Source organism: Nestor notabilis, unplaced genomic scaffold (assembly GCF_000696875.1).
Source record: "Nestor notabilis isolate BGI_N333 unplaced genomic scaffold, ASM69687v1 scaffold7562, whole genome shotgun sequence".
NCBI lineage: Eukaryota > Metazoa > Chordata > Aves > Psittaciformes > Psittacidae > Nestor > Nestor notabilis.
The window spans coordinates 5,458-23,801 of record NW_009917118.1 but is presented as its reverse complement, the minus strand read 5'-3'; the positions used below and the strand labels follow the sequence as shown (position 1 = coordinate 23,801).

General features: G+C 52.1%; 1 protein-coding gene across 1 annotated transcript in view; it reads right to left on the bottom strand.

The window, feature by feature from the left end:
* Positions 1 to 3,653: 3,653 nt before the first annotated feature.
* Positions 3,654 to 18,344, bottom strand: part of AMN (amnion associated transmembrane protein) — a gene marked incomplete at its 5' end in the record, with an annotated part of 20,065 nt that continues 5,374 nt past the window's right edge. The window contains 9 exons of the mRNA XM_010024947.1: positions 3,654 to 3,764; positions 3,954 to 4,056; positions 6,369 to 6,543; positions 7,147 to 7,333; positions 8,338 to 8,420; positions 9,432 to 9,540; positions 9,620 to 9,757; positions 11,262 to 11,497; positions 12,979 to 13,066. Of these exons, the coding sequence (XP_010023249.1) occupies positions 3,654 to 3,764; positions 3,954 to 4,056; positions 6,369 to 6,543; positions 7,147 to 7,333; positions 8,338 to 8,420; positions 9,432 to 9,540; positions 9,620 to 9,757; positions 11,262 to 11,497; positions 12,979 to 13,066 (1,230 nt within the window). The remainder of the gene's footprint in view (positions 3,765 to 3,953; positions 4,057 to 6,368; positions 6,544 to 7,146; positions 7,334 to 8,337; positions 8,421 to 9,431; positions 9,541 to 9,619; positions 9,758 to 11,261; positions 11,498 to 12,978; positions 13,067 to 18,344) is intronic.

The following is an 18,344-nucleotide window of genomic DNA, read 5'->3' as shown; positions in this document are numbered from 1 at the left end:
TCTTCCGATGCTGCTGCTTCCTCCTGCTAAGTAAATAAATAAATAGACAGCAAAATGAATAAATAAATAGATTAATAAATAAATAAAATGCCCCAGGCCAAGGCTGTTTGCAGGCTCAGTGGTATTTTGAGCACTGCTGCCTGCTGCACTGTCTGAGTCCGGATTTGCACAACTTCTGTGAGCAGCCCTAGTGCGTGGTGGCAAGGCCAAATGATATGAGTTGGTGTCCATTAATAGTCTGCAGGTTGCTTTTTCTTTTAAGACCCTGGGAAGCAATGGCTCCTGAGATCTTGCCATTAACAGTAATGCATTTTGCATTAGTCTGTCACAGTTGGGGACCCCGAGAGCAGAGCAAAGCCATCACGTGCCCAGCCATGCCGCGCACAGAAACCACCCACCTAACGTGCTGCTTACCACAGGTGTCTGCAGATCAAACTCCTTGTTTGGGCAGAATCGCAGGAGATTCTTAGGTACCAAAACCCTATGTGCTACCCTGCCTGCAGTGTGTTGTCTGCGTGCGCCAGTGCGCAGGGTAGTGATCATGGGTACAGTTGGTTTTACAGCAGTTGGTGGCTCCCAGCATCGCAAACTGACTCTGGTGCTTCAGTTTTGTCTGCAGAGCTCCCCCCCTCTGCGTCGCTTTCTGTACGAGTGAGCGAGCGCTGCTCCAAGAGGAAAAGTACAGACCGTGCTCTGCTAGCACGCTGACAAAAATTGATCTCTGCTTTAATTAAAGCCTCTATTGTAAGTGACCTCGAGCAGCGAATGCATTTTAAAAATGAAACCTCACCAGCAGCAGATCTGCACACCCCACATCAAGGGGTGACCAGGCGGTGATCCGTGGACCATCTCCCCTGTGCTGTGCGGGCTGTGCAGTGAGCTGTGCCTCCCTGGAGGTTGTCCCACCACACCGGCACTGCGTGCCCGGGGGACACAGAGCTGATGTCCTCAGGTGCTGGCAGGGGAAGGATACCATTCTGCCACCAACTTGAGCAATGGACTGTCCCTGTTGCCGGTGGGTTGTCTTTTCCCTCCCCAGCATCTAGCCATTGGGATGCTTTTGCTCTCACCTTATGCATGTCTTGTGGGGATGCAGCCACTGAGACCCCTTGTGATCCTGGAGCAAAGGTCCCAAAAGTAGCACATGGAAGAACATGATTTGTTCCAGCGCTAGCGCCAAGAGGATCCTTGGGGGATAACCCAGAGCCTTCTCCTCACAGTGCTGGTGCAAAGGAATGCCTGGTGCAATGGCCTCCAGCATGCAGCACTGCATTGGCCTCAGCTGTGGAAAAATAAATCATGAGTATATGCACATCTAAAGGCTTGTAAGCTAGAGGAGATTCCGCCACTTGCAATGAAGTGATTTGAAAGGGAGAAAAAGCACAAAAAGGGTCTCACAGGCAGCAGGCACAACAGCCATACGGATATGACCGCCTCCCCCTCCGCAGTGAGACCCAGCCGCGGTGTGATGCAGGACCAGCGGATGCCGCAGCTGCTCTCGCAAGCACCATGGTAACACCGTGGCGCCAGCGCCTCACCAGCAGCAACATGCGGGCTGACCGTGCTGCACTGTGTCCACACCAGCCCCCAGCCTGTCCAGCCTCATGAGGGACGGATGGGAGCTTGGAGTGGGGGTGTGAACCCCTGGGTTCATGTCACGGGGGTGACACTGTGCTAAGGGGTGAGTTCTGGGGACCTGGGTCACTGCATCTCTCTTATGAGGAGAGACTGTGGGAGTTGGGCCTGTTTAGTCTGATGAAGAGCAGACTGAGAGGGGAATCTCATTAGTGCATGTAAATACCTCAAAGGCGGGTGCCAGGAGGATGGTGCCAGACTCTTCAGTGGGGCCTAGTGACAGGACGAGGACCAATGGCCATAAACAAAACACAAGAAGTTTCATCTCAACATGAGGAGGAACTTCTTTACACTGAGGGTGGCAAGAGTACTGGAACAGGCTGCCCAGTGGGCTTGTGAAGTTTCCCTCTCTGGAGACATTCAATATCTGCCTGGACGTGTTCCTGTGTAACCTCCCGGCAGTGGCCCTGCCTTGGAAGGGGGTCGGAGTAGGTGCTCTCCAGAGGTCACTTCCAACCCTAATGATCCCAATTCTGTGATTCTGTGACCACAGAACGGTGGGATTTAGGTATTACAGACCTGCCACCCACTGCCTGGGGCAGCCAATGGCTTCCCCTGTTTTTTGACCCAGCTGGTGGCCGTTTCATTCGACACCAAGTACCTGACAGCCACAGCAGAAGCTCCTGCCCGGGCAAGTTGCTTTTCACCCCAGTACTTCCAGAGGGGGACCCTGAGGAGACATGTGTATAGTGAAATCCCAGCGGTGCGCCCCAGAGCACAGTCCTCCTCCCAGCCCCAACTCTGCCCTGCTTGCAAACCAAGGTAGCAACCAGGGCTATGGAGATGGTCTTATTCCCTGCCTGGCTCATGCTTTGTGTCCTGCCTGCCTGCCTGTACCAGAGGTCTCGCTGTGGGCAGGGGGGTGGCAGGGCTGGTCTCAGTGCCACGTGCTGCCTGTCACCGTTCTCCAGGGCTCTGATGTGCCTAATGATGAATTCCAAGGCCTTTGAGAAGGGATTATGTCTTGTCTTCCAGAGACTAGAACAAAATATAATAAACTTAAAATAGCTGCTTCCTTATGGAATATGCCAACAAGCCCTACTGAAAACCCAGCAGAGTGCAAATTTGCATAAATTTGCATTCATCTCCATAATTTCTGCCTCACCCATCAGACCTGCTCCCGTAATGAAGCGCTGCCTGACACTGCAGGCACACAATGCAAACACATGCCAGGCCACAGACACTGCCACTAACGAGGCCCCTCAGTGCCACTGCCACGACTCTCGTTAGACAGGCCAGCATGACTGTCCCACCCATTGTGCTCCCGCCTGCATCCCTCTGCAGGGACCCTGGCACAGCACCAAAACCATTTCCCCTTGTGCCACAAGAAAACAATCTCTCTTGTCAAAGGAAATAGCATGATAAACCCCCAGCTACGTCCAAGAGGGTCTTATAACTGTCAGCCTGTGTGCAGAGCTCGGGCGGCTCACCGGAGGAGATGGGGAGGGAAATGCTTGCTCAGGACTGTGCCTCCTGCCAGCGTCTAGGGGATGGGAGTGATGTTCCTGAGATGCACCCTGAGCAGAGATCCCTCAGCACTGTGCACACTGCTGGAAAGAGAAATAATCTCCTTTCAAACCCAACTAATGGGTCCAAGCCCTGAAGGCTCCAGGCTACATTTTGAAATGTTTGAGCACCGAATTTCTATCATGCACCCAGGGGCGCATCCTTTGGCCTGCTACATGCCCTGGGCAAGTCCAACATGGGGCTGGGTAAAGCATGGGGTGCTGAGTTAGACTCCAACTTCCCCAGGTATCACCTGAGACCCGAATCTCAATGTCAAACTGTCTAAAAATGATTGATGCTTACACAACAGTTTTAAAACCAGAAGCAGCACCAGGGAGGCCACGCATGCATGGCTGAGCCCTGATGGCAAAGGTTTGCTGTGGTTTCCTTCACCATGTGGACACTTTTATTCAGGTAGGATCTGTTTGTGGTTGATGTGAGGGGCTGCAAGGGCTGGAGAGGAGGTGGTGTCCCCATGGAGGTGTTGGATACGTCAGCACAAGGTCACGCCATCAGGTCTCTGTCTCATTTGCATCATACAGAGGGTTGAGGTAGAAGACTCGGTGGTCTCTGTGAGTCATCTCCTGCAGTGTTTCCTTTCCAGGGTCAGCTCTTGGTGGCTCCTGCAGCAGTGACGGAGGGAAAAGCAACTGATGGGAAAGGGAAGCAACACCCTCGCCAGGGAAGGAACCCCTGCAAGTGAACTGCACCCTGTGTGGCACCCGTACGGGCACACGAGCAGGTCCTGGCTGGGGCCCTGCCACCTCCTGCCCACAGCCCTGAGCATCCCTGTCCCTAGGCACTGGACTCACCACATCGAACATGGGGTTGTCAAAGCCTTTGTCACTGCCTGGTGCAGGGGGTGCTGGGTCTTCAGCTCTGTCCCAGAGATGGGGAAAGTGCAGGGCAGGCAACCTGGGGAGAGACCTGGGCATCATCCACCCACATCTCCCCCATTCCAGCAGCCCTCCCAGCTGAAATCCTGCATATTTGAGAGGTGGATGGGAAAATATGGGGCAAAGTTTCAGGCTGTCTTTGAAATGGGATGTTTGTTTCCCAGGGAAAAGCTGACATATCCAGTAGAAACCATTAAGCTCAGAGGTCTGGGACCTGGATGCTGGAGAGAAGTTTGTCAGAGGCAGACAGCCCTAGTACAAGCTTCACTTCAGAGCCATCGCTCTCCTCCCCCGTGGCCTAAAATGAATTGCCACGAAGCCGACACCTGTTCCCACTGCAATCTCAACAAGCACTAATTGCTTTTATCATTACTTTTATCATGTTATCGTTTTATCATCTTAATCACCATCACTACTATTATTATTTCCATCATTACTCTTACACTAAGTGTCCCAGTTGCTAAGAATCATGTCCTGAACCAGGCTCAGCAGTGGGTCCACACACGTCACCACTGGTCTTGAAAGCCCACCGGTATTGAAACACTGCAGCCACAGGCTCTATGTATGCAATTGGAGGAGCTGTGCTATCTGCAGGGAGGCTGTGCGAGGCCCTTTTTGGGGGGAACAAGCTAAATCTGCTGTTTTGCCGGTGGTCGGTAGCTCTGCTGCATGCAGGCAGACTGTTTGCAGGCTCCCAGAGCCTCCAGTGAAATTTGCAGCACCCCTGCTGGTGTCTGATGCCTCCACGATGCTCAGCAGCACTGCCTGAAAGGGCCCTGCCCTGGAGCCAGCCAGGGACACGCAGCAGGAGCAGGTCAGCTAGGGACATGGCCTGGGCTCAGGTTCAGCTCTGTCTCCTGTAGCTACATGAACTTCCCTCCTGCTGCTGACAAAGCTGGTTTCAAAGACCTGTCCAGCGTCCAAAGAAGTGTCAGTGGAAGATAAATCATTAAGTAGCAATTACGGGGCTGGGAGTTTTATTTAGAAATTAAATGAAGGCATGGGTTTATTGCTAGGAAATACCATGTCAGCACGTGCTGACCGGCAGGACAAGCATCCCTGGCCACCGCTGCTGCTCTGAGGGAAGAAAACACCGGCAGAGGAACTGGCAGGGAAGAAACAGCCTGATTTGTGATCCTGTGACTCCCCAGCCCAAGTACTGGGGAGCTCAGCTTCCCCGGGCAGACATCAGTGCACCTTCCCACCTCCTGGTTATAAACCGCGCAGGGTCCACCCCGCCTGCCTGAAGTCAGGTAGGTGAGACCAGCCATAGCACTCAGCAGATGGCCTTCTGCACAAGGATGTACAACAATAAACCCTGAAAAGCCCTCCACATGAAGGCGGATGCATGGGTGAGGAGCAGAGGTGGGTGCCCTGAGCACCTAGCAGGTGCTGGGATGCCCTATTCACTGCCAGAGCCTGTGTCCAAGCTGTGAGGGGAAAGCATGATGGAAAAGGGGCATTTCTGACCAGCTCCCAGCTGTGGTGTGGTCAGGTGCCATGTGCCCCGCCATCCAGAATGGATGAGCCAGGGATGCTCCAGAAGATGTGTTTGCTTTTGGATGCCGTCTCTCCTTCTCATGGTACAAAGCTGCAGGATGAGTGTTTTGAATTATTTTGATGCATTTCTATTTAGCAGCTGGCAGTTTCAGCCCTCAACCCCCTGGAAGGCTGCAAACTAATGGTTACAAGGAACAGGAGACGTTGCCAGGCAGCATGACCAGACTGTGCACAGCTCCAACTGAGCTGCAGCAGCCCTGCTCCCTCCAGAGCACATAGCTCCATGCCAAGAAGCAGCCATGACGCCAAGTCTCCCGGCCATGGAGGACACTGCAGAGCAGTCCAAGAGTACACAAGTGCCTTTCAGCCACCTCACCTCCAATAAACCATGAGGAACAACAAGGGCAACGATTTTAAACTAAAAGAGTGTAGATTGAGATTAGATATAAGGAAGAAGTTCTTCACTGTGAGGGTGGTGAGGTGCTGGCACAGGCTGCCCAGAGAAGTTGTGGCTGTCCCATCCCTGGCAGTGTTCAAGGCCATGTTGGATGGGCCTTTGAGCAACCTGGTCTACTGTGAGGCGTCCCTGCCCCTGGCAGGGGGTTGGAACTAGATGATGACTAAGGTTCCTTCCAACCCAAATCATTCTGTGGTTCTACTAACCAGTAATGTTAGGTATAGCAGACTGCCTGGCCATGCCACTGTGGGAGTTCTGGGCAGCACTGTGTGCCTCTCTGCTACCAGGCTAGCTGGAAGGACAGCCGCGGGTGACAGCTACCCCCAGGCAGGATAAGCCTGGCAGTACCCTGCCAACAGAAGTCCCATCCCTACCTTAGCTTTCCCTTTCTGTGGAGAAAGAGGATCCCTCCAAGGAACAGGAGACCGAAGAGTAACCCCAGGACTGTCCCCGTTGTGATGCTGCTCAATGCGTGGTTCCCCACTTGCTCGCTGAAAGCGTTGCTGGTGGCCACCTCCATTTTGCCACTTGAAATGCCGAGTGCTTCACCTGGGAAAGGGCAGGAAGAAATAGGGGTGAGGACTGGACAGGGCAGCACATCCCCACGCCAACTCACGCACAGGGCAGAGGGAGCCTGCAGTTGGGTCTGGCACTGCTTGCCTGGTTGATCACCTTTCCCTGGGGACAGGGAATAGGATACACAGCTGGGTGGACGCAGCTGGGTGGACTCAACTGGGATAAGCCCATGTGGTTCTGCTACCCAGACAACAACCACCAGGTCTCCTGGCTGCAACCTACATGCTTACCAGCATCTGCCAGCCTACATGACTGCCTCCACGCGCAACATTCTGGCTGGAAAACAACTCTACAGAGAGGGGTCCAAGCTGACGGTGGCCAGACATGGCATGGAAAGGCAACAGTATCCTAAGCTGCATGAGCAGGAGGATTGCCAGCAGGTCAAGGGAGGTGACGCTTCCCCTCTGCTCTGCTCTGCTCTGGTGAGACACAGCTGGAGTGCTGACCCAGGCAGTGACAGGGCAAGAAGCAATGGGCACAAATTGAAATATAGTAAATTCAAGTTAAATATAAGAGAAAACTGGTTTACTATAAAGGTGGACGATTGCAAGGACAATGCAAGGACAGTGGTGTTACCATGCTGTGCTATGTCCTCCATGATGTCTGCTGCTAGCTGTTCCACAATGCTGCTGGTCTGCAGCCCTGTTCCGTCATGGATCAGCACAATTTGGATGATAGGAGTGGAGCTTCGGGGTATGACTCCCAGGAAGGTCTGTTCTTTTTGCACCTTGGATATGGCCATCTGCAAGCCAGTGTACTTGGGCTTTTCAAAAGACAAGGAGATTCATAAATCCCATGAGAGTGGTAGGCAGGAATTAGTCACCTCTACAGACACCCATGATGGATGCACCATCAAGGCACACCTATAAATCTTCATATGAGACCCATCACAGAGCTGCCAACCCTGTTACCACAGTGCTGCTGTGTTTCCCAAATAAGAGGTTCATACCTCCCCTCCCTTCCAAGCTGTAACCAGCACCCAGCACGCAGCGTTCTCCTGTGGAGGCAAGTGCACTGAGAAAGCAATTTCATGGAGCACACCCGTTGAACCTGTATTAAGACATGTATGGCTGTAAGGAGAACAGGCAGCAGGCTTTCAGGTTGGGATCAATACAGTAATACTTTGGTATTGATCCTCCCAGTGTATCTCGGAGAACGTCTCCTCCCCCCAGCAGCTCCCAGCCAGGAGGAAGGATGTCATGCTGTGTCTGACAAGCAGCAGCATGGAGTGATGCCTTACAGGGCATGCATTGAGTGCTGATCAGTGCCAGTTACCCACCCAGCACTAGTCCACTGGGGAATGAAAAGCAGCCTAGCATTGGGAGCCATGTCCCAGAGGCTCCGGGATCCCCTGCTGCAGGTTCACATGACCCCAGCCCCATGGGCTGACCTCCCATGATAATCTCCTAGATAACCTAGACCTGACCTCCTGGCTGGCCTCCTGTGTTTTCTGGACCAGTTTCCAGTAAGCCTCCCTGCAGCCTTCCCCATCTACATGGCAGCAGCAGTTCCTGCACTGTGCTGAGAGGGGCAGCATAGCCACGGTGGGGGGCAAGGGAGGCTGTGGCAGACCCCCTGGCAAGCTGGCACATCCAAGGGGCCAAATAGGGGGTGAGGCCTGCAGTATGGTGGTAAGTGAGGCTGAGCCCCCTGAACTGATGGAACTGCATGTGCCCCCAGACAGCCGCACCAGCACCAAGTCACCGGCAAACATGGCTGGTGGCTTGTGGTCCTATTAGCCCCTCCCAATCCAGCGGGCTGATGTACCTGGCTTAGCAAGGCTTGGGCCAACCTGTCCTGGTACTTCTGCAGGTCAAAATCAGGAGTGAAATCCAGGTTAATGGTGGCTCCTGCAGCCCAAAAAGAGACAGAAATGATGTTGTCACCAAGCTTAGGCATAGGGCTGCTGCGGCAGCACAGCTCCCACTGCCATGAAAAACACTGGGGACCCTCTGGTACCTCTGTGTAACGGATCTGGCTGGGCTGAGAAGAGGTGGCCCCACAGCCCTGCCTGAACAGCACTGCCCCAGGAAACCTCCCCCTTCCTCACTGGTCTTATTATCATCTGGGTTTCATGAAAGGCTTTTGGTTTCCACCATATTCCAGAGAGAAGCTTTCTCCCCCGTACCCTCTGGAAAGCTCTGTATGTACCTGGTTTCAGGGCTACAAGGCTGAGACTCAGCAATGCTACCCTGGCTCTGGAGAGGACACCTGTGCTCCCCATATGGCTGCACTGCACTCATTAAGCCAAGTATTTTCCTTGGAAAAAATGCAAGTGAGCATTTGTTGAAATACAAAATGCTCCTAAAGGCTGTAAGGGGCTCTGCTTTTAGGAGCATGTTAGACAGAGAAACATATGGTGCCATTTTAATGAGTTTGGTATGATATACCAAATGTGATACACCAAATATCTAGGTACAATCGGGCATGAAAAATTCTCCTTAGCAGCCTTCCAGGTAGATTAATGGAGAAGTGCCCATTGCAGAGGGAGCGCTGTCAATCTGCATGTTTCTATTATAAATGAAATGAAACAAACTTGCTGTTGGAAAGCTGACACTACAGTGACAAAGGTGCGTTCTCTCTGAGTGCTTTCCACTGCACAGACTCAGCAGAGCCCTATCAGCTTGACTAGCTGTGACATCCTGACAGGATAAACTGGAGGCGGGGACAAAGGGCTGCACTCCAAAAAGGCTTCCAAAAGCCAGGCTGCCGTTTCAGATGATAGGATGTGGATGGGACTTGTGGGAGCAGTGATACAGCAAAACTCCAGCCCACGACCAGCAGCACCCCTGCACCCAGCTTTCCCCCATGGAGCTCGGGGAAAGGCAGGGAGGAGGAACAGGGGCATGCCCCCCACTCACCACAGACTGGGCAGCAGTGGCCAAGGGGCTGCAAAGGCCTCTGGCACGCTGGTGCTGGGCACTGCCCTCCCAATGCCCTGAGCAGGGCTGTGCAGATGCGGTGGCCATCCTGAAGGAGAGCAGGGCAGCGTCAGTCCCTCGCCCCGTGAGCTGCGATGTTACCCCCAAACTGCGATGGGAGGACTCACCAGTGTGTTCCCGCAGGCACAGCCGGACTTGTCGAGACAACCGGAGCCCGTCACCTGCAGAGTGCCATTGCCGTGGAACTGCAGGGCGGCGGAGGGGCCGCGCAGGTACCCAGCCCAGGCCTCGGGGCTGCTGAGCTCCTGTGTGGGGAGCAGCAGCAAAGCGGGTGAGTGTCCCCAGACAGGTCCCACTGCTGGCCCGAAGCACCCACTGGACACCCAGCGGCACATCTGACAGCCAGCTCCATCGCAGGCAGTGAGTGCAGCAGGAAAATCCTGACAACACACCCATTCAGGCTTCTCAACAGGGCCAAAGTAAGAACCCTTTCTAATTGAAAACCAAAGAAAAGGGACACAAATAAATCATGACATGGCTGGGCTTTCTTGACACCTTGCTTTCCCTCCTGCTGGCCCAGAGAATTCAGGTTATCAGCTTTCAATTACTGGGAGGAAAGGGCTGGATCTGAGGTGCCTTCCTCCAATCTGGGAAGCATTTAAGTGGGCTTGGCATTAGCAAAGGCTGAGCTGGACTGACCAGCCTGTCCAGCCCAGCCACCGGTAATTCCCTCACTCACTGTGTTCCACAGGAGGCTTCTCCATGCCCTGGCACAATAACAGGATTTCTCAACCCCTGAGCTGAAAATAGGCCATAGAGCAAGGAGTGCAAGGGCTGGCTACAAAGGGACAAAGTAGCTTATAAGGTCAGGTTTTAGGAAATACACTATAATCACAACAATAAAAAGCACCTTCTCCTTCCATGTCATCGCTCAGCAGCAGCCTCCTCCCCGGAGCACAGCCAGCTACAGGGGGGTGGCTGTGAGGGGATGATGTGCCATTGGGCAATACCCAGGCATTAGCGGGCTGGGCATCACTCTGAGCACCCAAGAGCATCCACCTCTGCATCCCTGGGGCTATGTGTGCCAGAGGTGCTACCTTGTCCAGACTCGCCTGCACTCACTTGGATACCAACTGAGTTTATTAGTCAAAAAGCAGTTACCTCATGCCTGGCCCCAAAATGGCAGATCCCAGGCAGCACAGCAGCAGAAATAATAAATAACTTATGAAATGTCTGCCACATCTCTCCCTCCTGGAAGGAGCCTGTGTTTACTGCTGCAGTGCCTGTGATCTTTCACTTCGACCGGCGAGGCACCGGGCTCATTGTGCGCCTGACTCCCGGGCTGAAGCACAGCAGGCTGCCAGCGTTTCTATAATTATCCCTCCAATCAATTAAAGAGCAGCGCTGAAGCAAAGCTGGGAGATGATTGCTGACACACAGGCCATGTTAAGGTCCAGGGCAGGAGGGAGGTGTCCCCAGAGGGTCCCTGCACAGTGGGGCTGCAGACACGTGCTGGAGAAGATGCCATTTGGTGGTGGTCTGACCTGTGCATGCTGGCCTTTTTTTTAATGTGAATAGTGAGACAGTTTGTCTTCCACACTGCAGGGAGGGAGATGGTAACAGACTGGTAGAGGAAACACATTGAGACCATCCACAGCAGCAGCTGCAACCCATGAAGCTGCAGCTCCTTGGGAGTGCCCCATCTCCCCACACAGTGCTGTGACTCCATCCCTAGCTGGCCCTTCCTCTCCTGATCTACTTTGTGGCTTGAGGGGGCTTCAAGCTGTTTTCTCATCATCCCCATGTTACCTGGCCCATGAGAGAGATGCTGCGGAGATGAATCACTTGCTGTGATGAGTCGACGTTTACCCTGAAGGAGGTTTCGGGCTGGAAGATAATATCATCATAGTGGCATGGGACACGTTCCTCATCCACAGAAAAGATGCGCCTGCTTGGCTCGAGCTCCCCGACAGGGGACACAGGCTGCCACAGTGTGGGGTCGAACCACGCGTGGTGCTCAGCATCAGCAAACCTCACTGTTGCACCTGGAAAAGCAACAGGAAAGGTCGAGCACGACCCAGACCCAAATCGCAGCCCAAATGGATGCACCTAGGTTGGTAAAACCAGGCACTGGTTGGCCTGAAGCAGAGGAGCTCATGCTGCAGGCAGGGAGTGAAGGGCTGGCTCTGGCATCGCCCTCACAGGCAGCTGCCACAGGTACTTCCCAGAGCTTAGCAAAGCTTTCTAGTGCTCAGGGCTGGGGTCTCAGCAGCTCAACCTGGACCTCACTTTGGCTGCAGGCCTCTGGCCCCACATCCCACAGGGCATCTTTCCCCCTTTTATTTAAAGCTCAGCATTATGGTTAGAGAGGAAAATGGCTGCCCAAATGTTGAATAACAGCTAAACTGGATAAAAACGGGTATGATAATTCATGTCCCAGTTTCCAAGCCGCCTGTCAGGCCTACAGAAACGTGACTGGCCCTGCAGCAGGTAACCCCAAAAACAGTGCCTTATTTAACCAATAACCTCAATTATTTAATCATTAACCATTTCTCTGCTGGTCACAGTTAGTATCATCATGCAGTTCCCTGCTTCCTCCTCACCCTTCCCCAGCAGCTGAATCTTTACCACTTCAGCTAGCATGCAGGTGTTTATTGAATGAATTGCTTGTGTTCATTTTAAAAGCATGCTTTAAAAAAATCCATTCATGAAAGTTGCCCCAAAACGACTGTTGGTTTCATGGGAGCAGTTTTAGCAGGAAATGCGCAGATGCCAGAGCATCCCTGATGGGGACAGCCAGACCCAAAGGATTTCAGAGTGACTCCAGGCAGCCTGATGCTATAGTCCTTCCTCTGGGCAGACCTGCTTGGGCTTTTTCTCTCTTTTTCCTCTTTTTTTGCCAGTCAGAGTACAGGCACTCTGTGTGGACTTTTCTTTTCCTGCAGCTGAACTAAAAACTTGCCAATGAAAGCATTAGTTAGAGCTTAAACACCCAAAGTACATCTCTGTAGCAAACAGCTACCAGACTAGTAACAGGCACCGATGAAACAAACGTGTTGTCTCAGTCACGGAAAACCTGGGCTGGAGGCTAAGAGGGGAGAGAATGATGTGCTTACGCCGAAATGCCTGTGGGCATTGGGCCAAGGGCCAGCTCGCTGCAGTGGCTGCAGTTCAGCTCACCCGTATGCAACACCTAACCAGTTCTCTTTGGAAGTACCATGGCAAAGAAAATGAGGGCTTTGATGTGGCTACATGCTTAATAGTCTAGGTAACATACAAACAATATTTGCCTCACTGCTACAACTTCAAAGGCTTGCCTAGCATAATTACTTTTTTAGAAGACAGGTGATCTAGCAGGAAAAGAAGATCTGATGTGAGGGAGGTCATCAAAGAAAAGGTAAGTATTGAAAGAGAAATGATTCACTTTGCTCTGAGGTAGGATAGCAAAGACCTTTGTGGAAGCTTTTGGACTGAATCCGTGTGATTAATCACAGGCTGAGGGGTGACTGGGCTGGGCAAAAAATACCTGAGTCACAGCCTGGATCCCAGCTGCCATCGAAAGCTGCGAATCCTGCACCAGATGCCAGCACGAGCTCTCCGTTCAGGGGCAGGTACTAGATGAAGGGATTCAGAGTATTACTGTGTGGTCATGCTGCCAGCCACACAGGATTTTAATCAAATAACAGTGCTAATTTTTAGGCTGCCTATTACACTTGCTGTCTCCAAGGCACTTTACAGTCATTAGGAGTTACCCTCGTCATGCCCCACACTTATGGGAAAGTATCAGCTCCTGTTTTAACATGTGGGGATGCTGCAATGGGGAGAGGCATTTTGACATCATCTTCCAGTACCACAGAGAAGCATGAAGCATTCAGAGAAACAAGAACAACAAAAAACCAAAGCTCTTTTAACAGCTCCTTCCTCTTGCACACACTCCCAGCAGTTCAGGAATGGCTTTATACCTTGGTATACCACGAAAAACCCAACTGTACTCTGCAAGTGCCCAGCAATCCTCTTGTTTAATGGGTTCCCACCTCTGAGGGCTGCACTTGCCCCACAAAAAAGAACTTGGGGACCCAAGCAATGCTTGGTGAGGTGTCAGCTAGTGAGTTTGCACTTGGCGCAGGCTAAGGAAAGCACACAGCGGCATTTGGTGCAGATTGCCATAGCAAGACTCTCTTCTTGTTGGGTAGGTCGTTACCAGCAGGGAGTCAGGGTCACCACACTTGCCTGGCTTCAGCCTGGCCAAGCTTCTGCTCAGGGGCACAAGGACAAACCTCAACAGGCACAGCTCTGCCATGGGACCCCTTTTGGCAAGGAGCTATGGCCACCGAGGTCACCAGCCAGCACTGCCAACCCCAGGACAGGCCTTGGCAAACAACTGGCAGGTGACTCGTTCACAGCACGTGGGTTATTCAGCCCAGCCCATATTATTTTGCAGTTAGAAATGGCCAGAGAGAAAGTCAGATTTTCTCCCAGTACTTCTGTTGCGTTTTAACCCCAGTTGGCACTAAGCACCACACAGCCAATTGCTCACTCTCCCCCTAGCCCCTGGCAGGATGGGGAGAGAATCAGAAAAAGGTAAAATCCACAGGTTGGTAAGAACAGTAATAGCAATAGCAATAATAATAATAATAATAATAGGGAAAAAACAGAGAGGAATGAAACCCAAGAAAGACAAGTGATGCACAATGCAATTGCTCACCACCCACTGACCAATGCCTAGCCCATCCCTGAGAAGTGATTGGTGGCTCCTGGCAAACTCCCCCAGTTTCTATACTAACCGTGGATGTTCTATGGTATGGAATATCCCTTTGGCTGGTTTGGGTCAGCTGCCCTGGTTATGCTACCTCCCAGTCCCTTGTGTCCATCCTCTCTGGCAGAGCATTGGAAACTTATAAGCTCTTGATTTAGAGTAAGCACTACTTTGCAACAACTAAAACGCTGGTGTGTTATCAGCATTATTCTCATACTAAATCCAAAACACAGCACTGTACCAGCGACTAAAAATAAAATTAACTCTATCCCAGCCAAAACCAGGACAATTTTCCCATGTCAGGGCATGAGTGATGTTCATGGCTCCCTTCTCCTCTAACTCAGTCTATCCATAGATCACTCCCCAAGCAGCAGCTGGAAGCCCTCTAGGGCTGCGTTATGCTGATGCACTGGGTCCTGTATTCAGGCAGAAGCACATTAGATGGGAATTTAAGGTTTCATCTCCTTAACTGGTCTTTAAATATGCATGTGGGTTAGAGAAAGCAAGACTTAGGAAAGACTGCTGCCAGTGGCTGGAAACGCTCTGCACCTAGTCATCAGTTGGAAAGGCTGCCTGCCAGTGGCTGCAATAGCTCTGCCCTTGGGGCACTCTGTCCTGAGGACGCCCTGTCCCACACAGGGACTGTCTTGGCAGGAGGTTGACATAGCAAAAGGCTACTCACCCCCAAGCTGTAGGCAGCTGTTAAGAAGTTTAGTGCCTTGGCGGTGTGGTGCTTTGAAGGCCATAGCCCAAGCCCCCCTCTTGATTCAGGAACTGTGAGACAGGGTAGAGAGCAGAAGGCAGCTGCCACCAAGAAGAGCCCTGCACTGCTCCTGTGCACCAATGGCTTCAGACCCAGCAATGTTGTAGGCTGGGCTGGACAACAGGGGATGACTGTCCTGGGTTCAGCTACAGCAGTCATTTTTTCTCCTTCTTAGTAGCTGGTGCAGTGCTGTGTTTTTGACTTTCAGTCTGGGAACAACGCTGATAACACCGATGTTTTTAGTTGTTGCTAAGTAATGTTTACTCTGACCAAGGACTTTCTCAGTCTCATGCTTTGCCAGAGAGGAGGGGAAGCCAGGAGGAAGCAGAGGCAGGACACCTGACCCAAACTGGCCAAAGGGGTATTCCATACCACAGCACGTCATGCCCAGTATATAAACTGGGGAGAGTTACCCGGAAGGCCCAGATCGCTGCTCGGGTCGGGCTGGGTATCGGTCGGCGGGTGGTGAGCGGTTGTGTCCTTTTCCCTTGTTATTCCTCTTATCATTATTACTGGTAGCAGTAGTGGTTTGTATTATACCTTAGTTACTGGAGAGCTGTTATCTCAACTCGTGGGAGTTACATTCCTTCGATTCTCCTCCCCATCCCTCCGGGAGCGGGGGGAGGAAGGAAAAGGGGGGGAGTGAGCGAGCGGCTGCGTGGTTCCAAGTTGCCGGCTGGGTTTGAACCACGACAATGACAATGTAAATAGCTGAGGTCTGGACAACATTTGCCACAAGGGTATGGAGTCTCCCCACCAGACAGGGAGAAGCCTGTAAGATCATAGCATGTGTCACGCCTAACTGGAAACCATGCTATCATGCTCTTTGCATTTCTATTACTCTTGGGTAAAGCAGATTTCTCCAATACTGAAGCACTGACAGAGGCTGAAACATCTGCCAGGATATGAATGGCACTGTGCCCTTTAGCTGCAGATATAAAAGCCGTGTCTAGTGACATTTCGATGCTCGGGACTTGGCCTGCTTTGGGCTAGGCAAGGTCTATCTAGGCTACCAGCTTCTCTCACAGGGAGCTTCTTTCACAGGGTGCTTCACTTCACAAGTGCTCTGGCTTGTTTTCCTGTGAACCAACACAGGAATGAGTGGTGGGACACTTTGGAGCAGTCAGCTAACACCTATACCCAGGGCAGGTACCAGCAGCACTGCCAGCCACATGCCTTCTCGCCAACCTGCTGGGCCATTTCACTCATTGCTGCCTCTTGCTTAGCATACAGGTTGCCACCCTGCAGCCTGCTGTGCACGATGGGGCCAAGCAGGGAGGGTGGCCAGCTGCCTGCTGGGGTCCAGCTGAGAAAGTGAGGGTGGGTTTTTGGATGGGATACAGTGGAATGTTTCACCAGAGCTGGGTACCAGCTCTTCACAGCAGTCACCTGTGAGCACTCAGGCCTGTAGCTGGCAGGATCTCTGGATGGAGGAAAAAAAAAAATCAGTCAGCAGCTGCTGGTGATGGACATGGGTGACACAGTAGGGCATGACCGGCTGGCCTCTGCTTGCTTTCCCAAGCTGCAGAAGTCGGCATTTGTGAGTGTTGTGGCTGGATCAAGATGGGGAAGCCCCTGCTTTCATACTTGCCTTAAAGACACTCACAGCTCCTTCCCTGCAGTTACCATACACTTTGATTACAGCTGTGGGTCAGAGTGTCTCGAATGCCCTGTAGTGGCCATGCAGGACACAATGAGCTTTCCTGTCCATGGGGTTGTTCATTCAGACCTTCACAAATTAACTAGAATGAAAGAAAGAGCTACAGACACAACACTTAGACAAATAAATGCCTAGATTTGTAAGCTGCATCACTCACATGGCTCCAGGGAGCAATGCAAGAGCATCATGTGCATGCATTACGCACATAGCGAAGCAAGGAAAACCTGGTAAGGATTCACACAGCACAGCTGAGTTCAGAATGGCAAGACCAAGAGCTGAGGTGGGCTTGCTCGGTTAGAGATACACACACACATGCACACATGGATGCACAGATGCTGGTCCAGTGACCAACCGAGGTTACATCCTCCTGTGCCTGGGAGGGCGCAGGTGAGCGGGGTCTGGATGGGTGCAGAGCAGGCGGAGGGTCAGCAGTGCATGGCCCCAGTCCTGCCACTGCAGAGCTGGGAGAAAACACTCATGCTGAACCTGCCCCACTCCTGCAGTGCCTGTGCAGGGTTCTGGAGACACTGGCCTCTGGGCTTTCTGGAGAAGATGCAGCTTCTCCAGCTACCACTGGAGATCCCCATCCACCACCAAGGCCAAAACCTCAGGCTGGCTGGACTTCCCAAGCCCAGAGGAAGCTGTCCACATGAGTGTGAGTGTGAGGGAAATAAGAGTCCCACAGGACAGATGTTGTCCCAGCTGCTGACCCCTCCACACTCTAGGACTGCCCAAACGCTGTTACCATCAGCCCTGGAATTAAAATGGAACACAATGAGATGCAAACAGGGGTATGGAGTCATCTCATCTCCACAGATATGAAGTGCAAGAAGAGTCCTGTACTGCTTCATAGCAGGAATTTCTGAGGCTGACTCCTGCAGCTACGGCTCCCTGCCCACCAAGGCAGAAGTGGTGTACATCCACTACCGGCCCTCCCCAAGACACACACCACTGGGAAGCATTTCGGAAGTGGCTCTGTCATCCAGTAGATTTTAGTTTGTAGTTTGCCCTTTCTTTTTGCCCACCATAAGTTAAGCATCTCAGCTTGCTGCAGAGGACAAATGGAGACTCTGGCTGGGCAGTGGCTTTCTGGTTTGGGAGTTTAGTATAGAAATCGCATAAAAGCTGGGCCACTTTCCAAGTACATTTTGAACTGAGCAATGACATGTACCAAAGGACCCGAGCCAAAACACTGGCAGTTTCATCTGCTTTCTCTTCCTCCTGCCAACCTCAAGGGCCATTAATACAGTGAGCTTAGAGTCCCATTAGTCACTTCCCATCCCTGATACTGGTAAATGACTTATCTCCTCAGTCATCATTATCAAGTGTAATGACAACTGAAACAGTCTTGATTTTTCTCATCAAAGTCAGCAAAGGAGGAAAGACCCCATGTGGCTCTGAATGCAGAATCACCACATTTACACCCGCAGCATTGGACCACTGAGAAAATATCCCACGGCCCCAGTGAGTAAGTGAAAATGAAACTAACCTCCAAAATACAAAAGGGAAAAGTAGACCTGAGAGGTGGCTTTTTAAGTGGGTGGCTTTGAACCAGCCTCCAGCACATCCCAGCTCTGCTCAATTCATAAGCACCAGGCTGAGATGACTGACAGCAGCACAGTGACTGGTGTGTCACCATCAACAGCGCAGGAAAAAATGCAGCACTTCTGCTTTGAACCTGGGTGAGCGATGCTCATGATTGCAGCCCGCTCT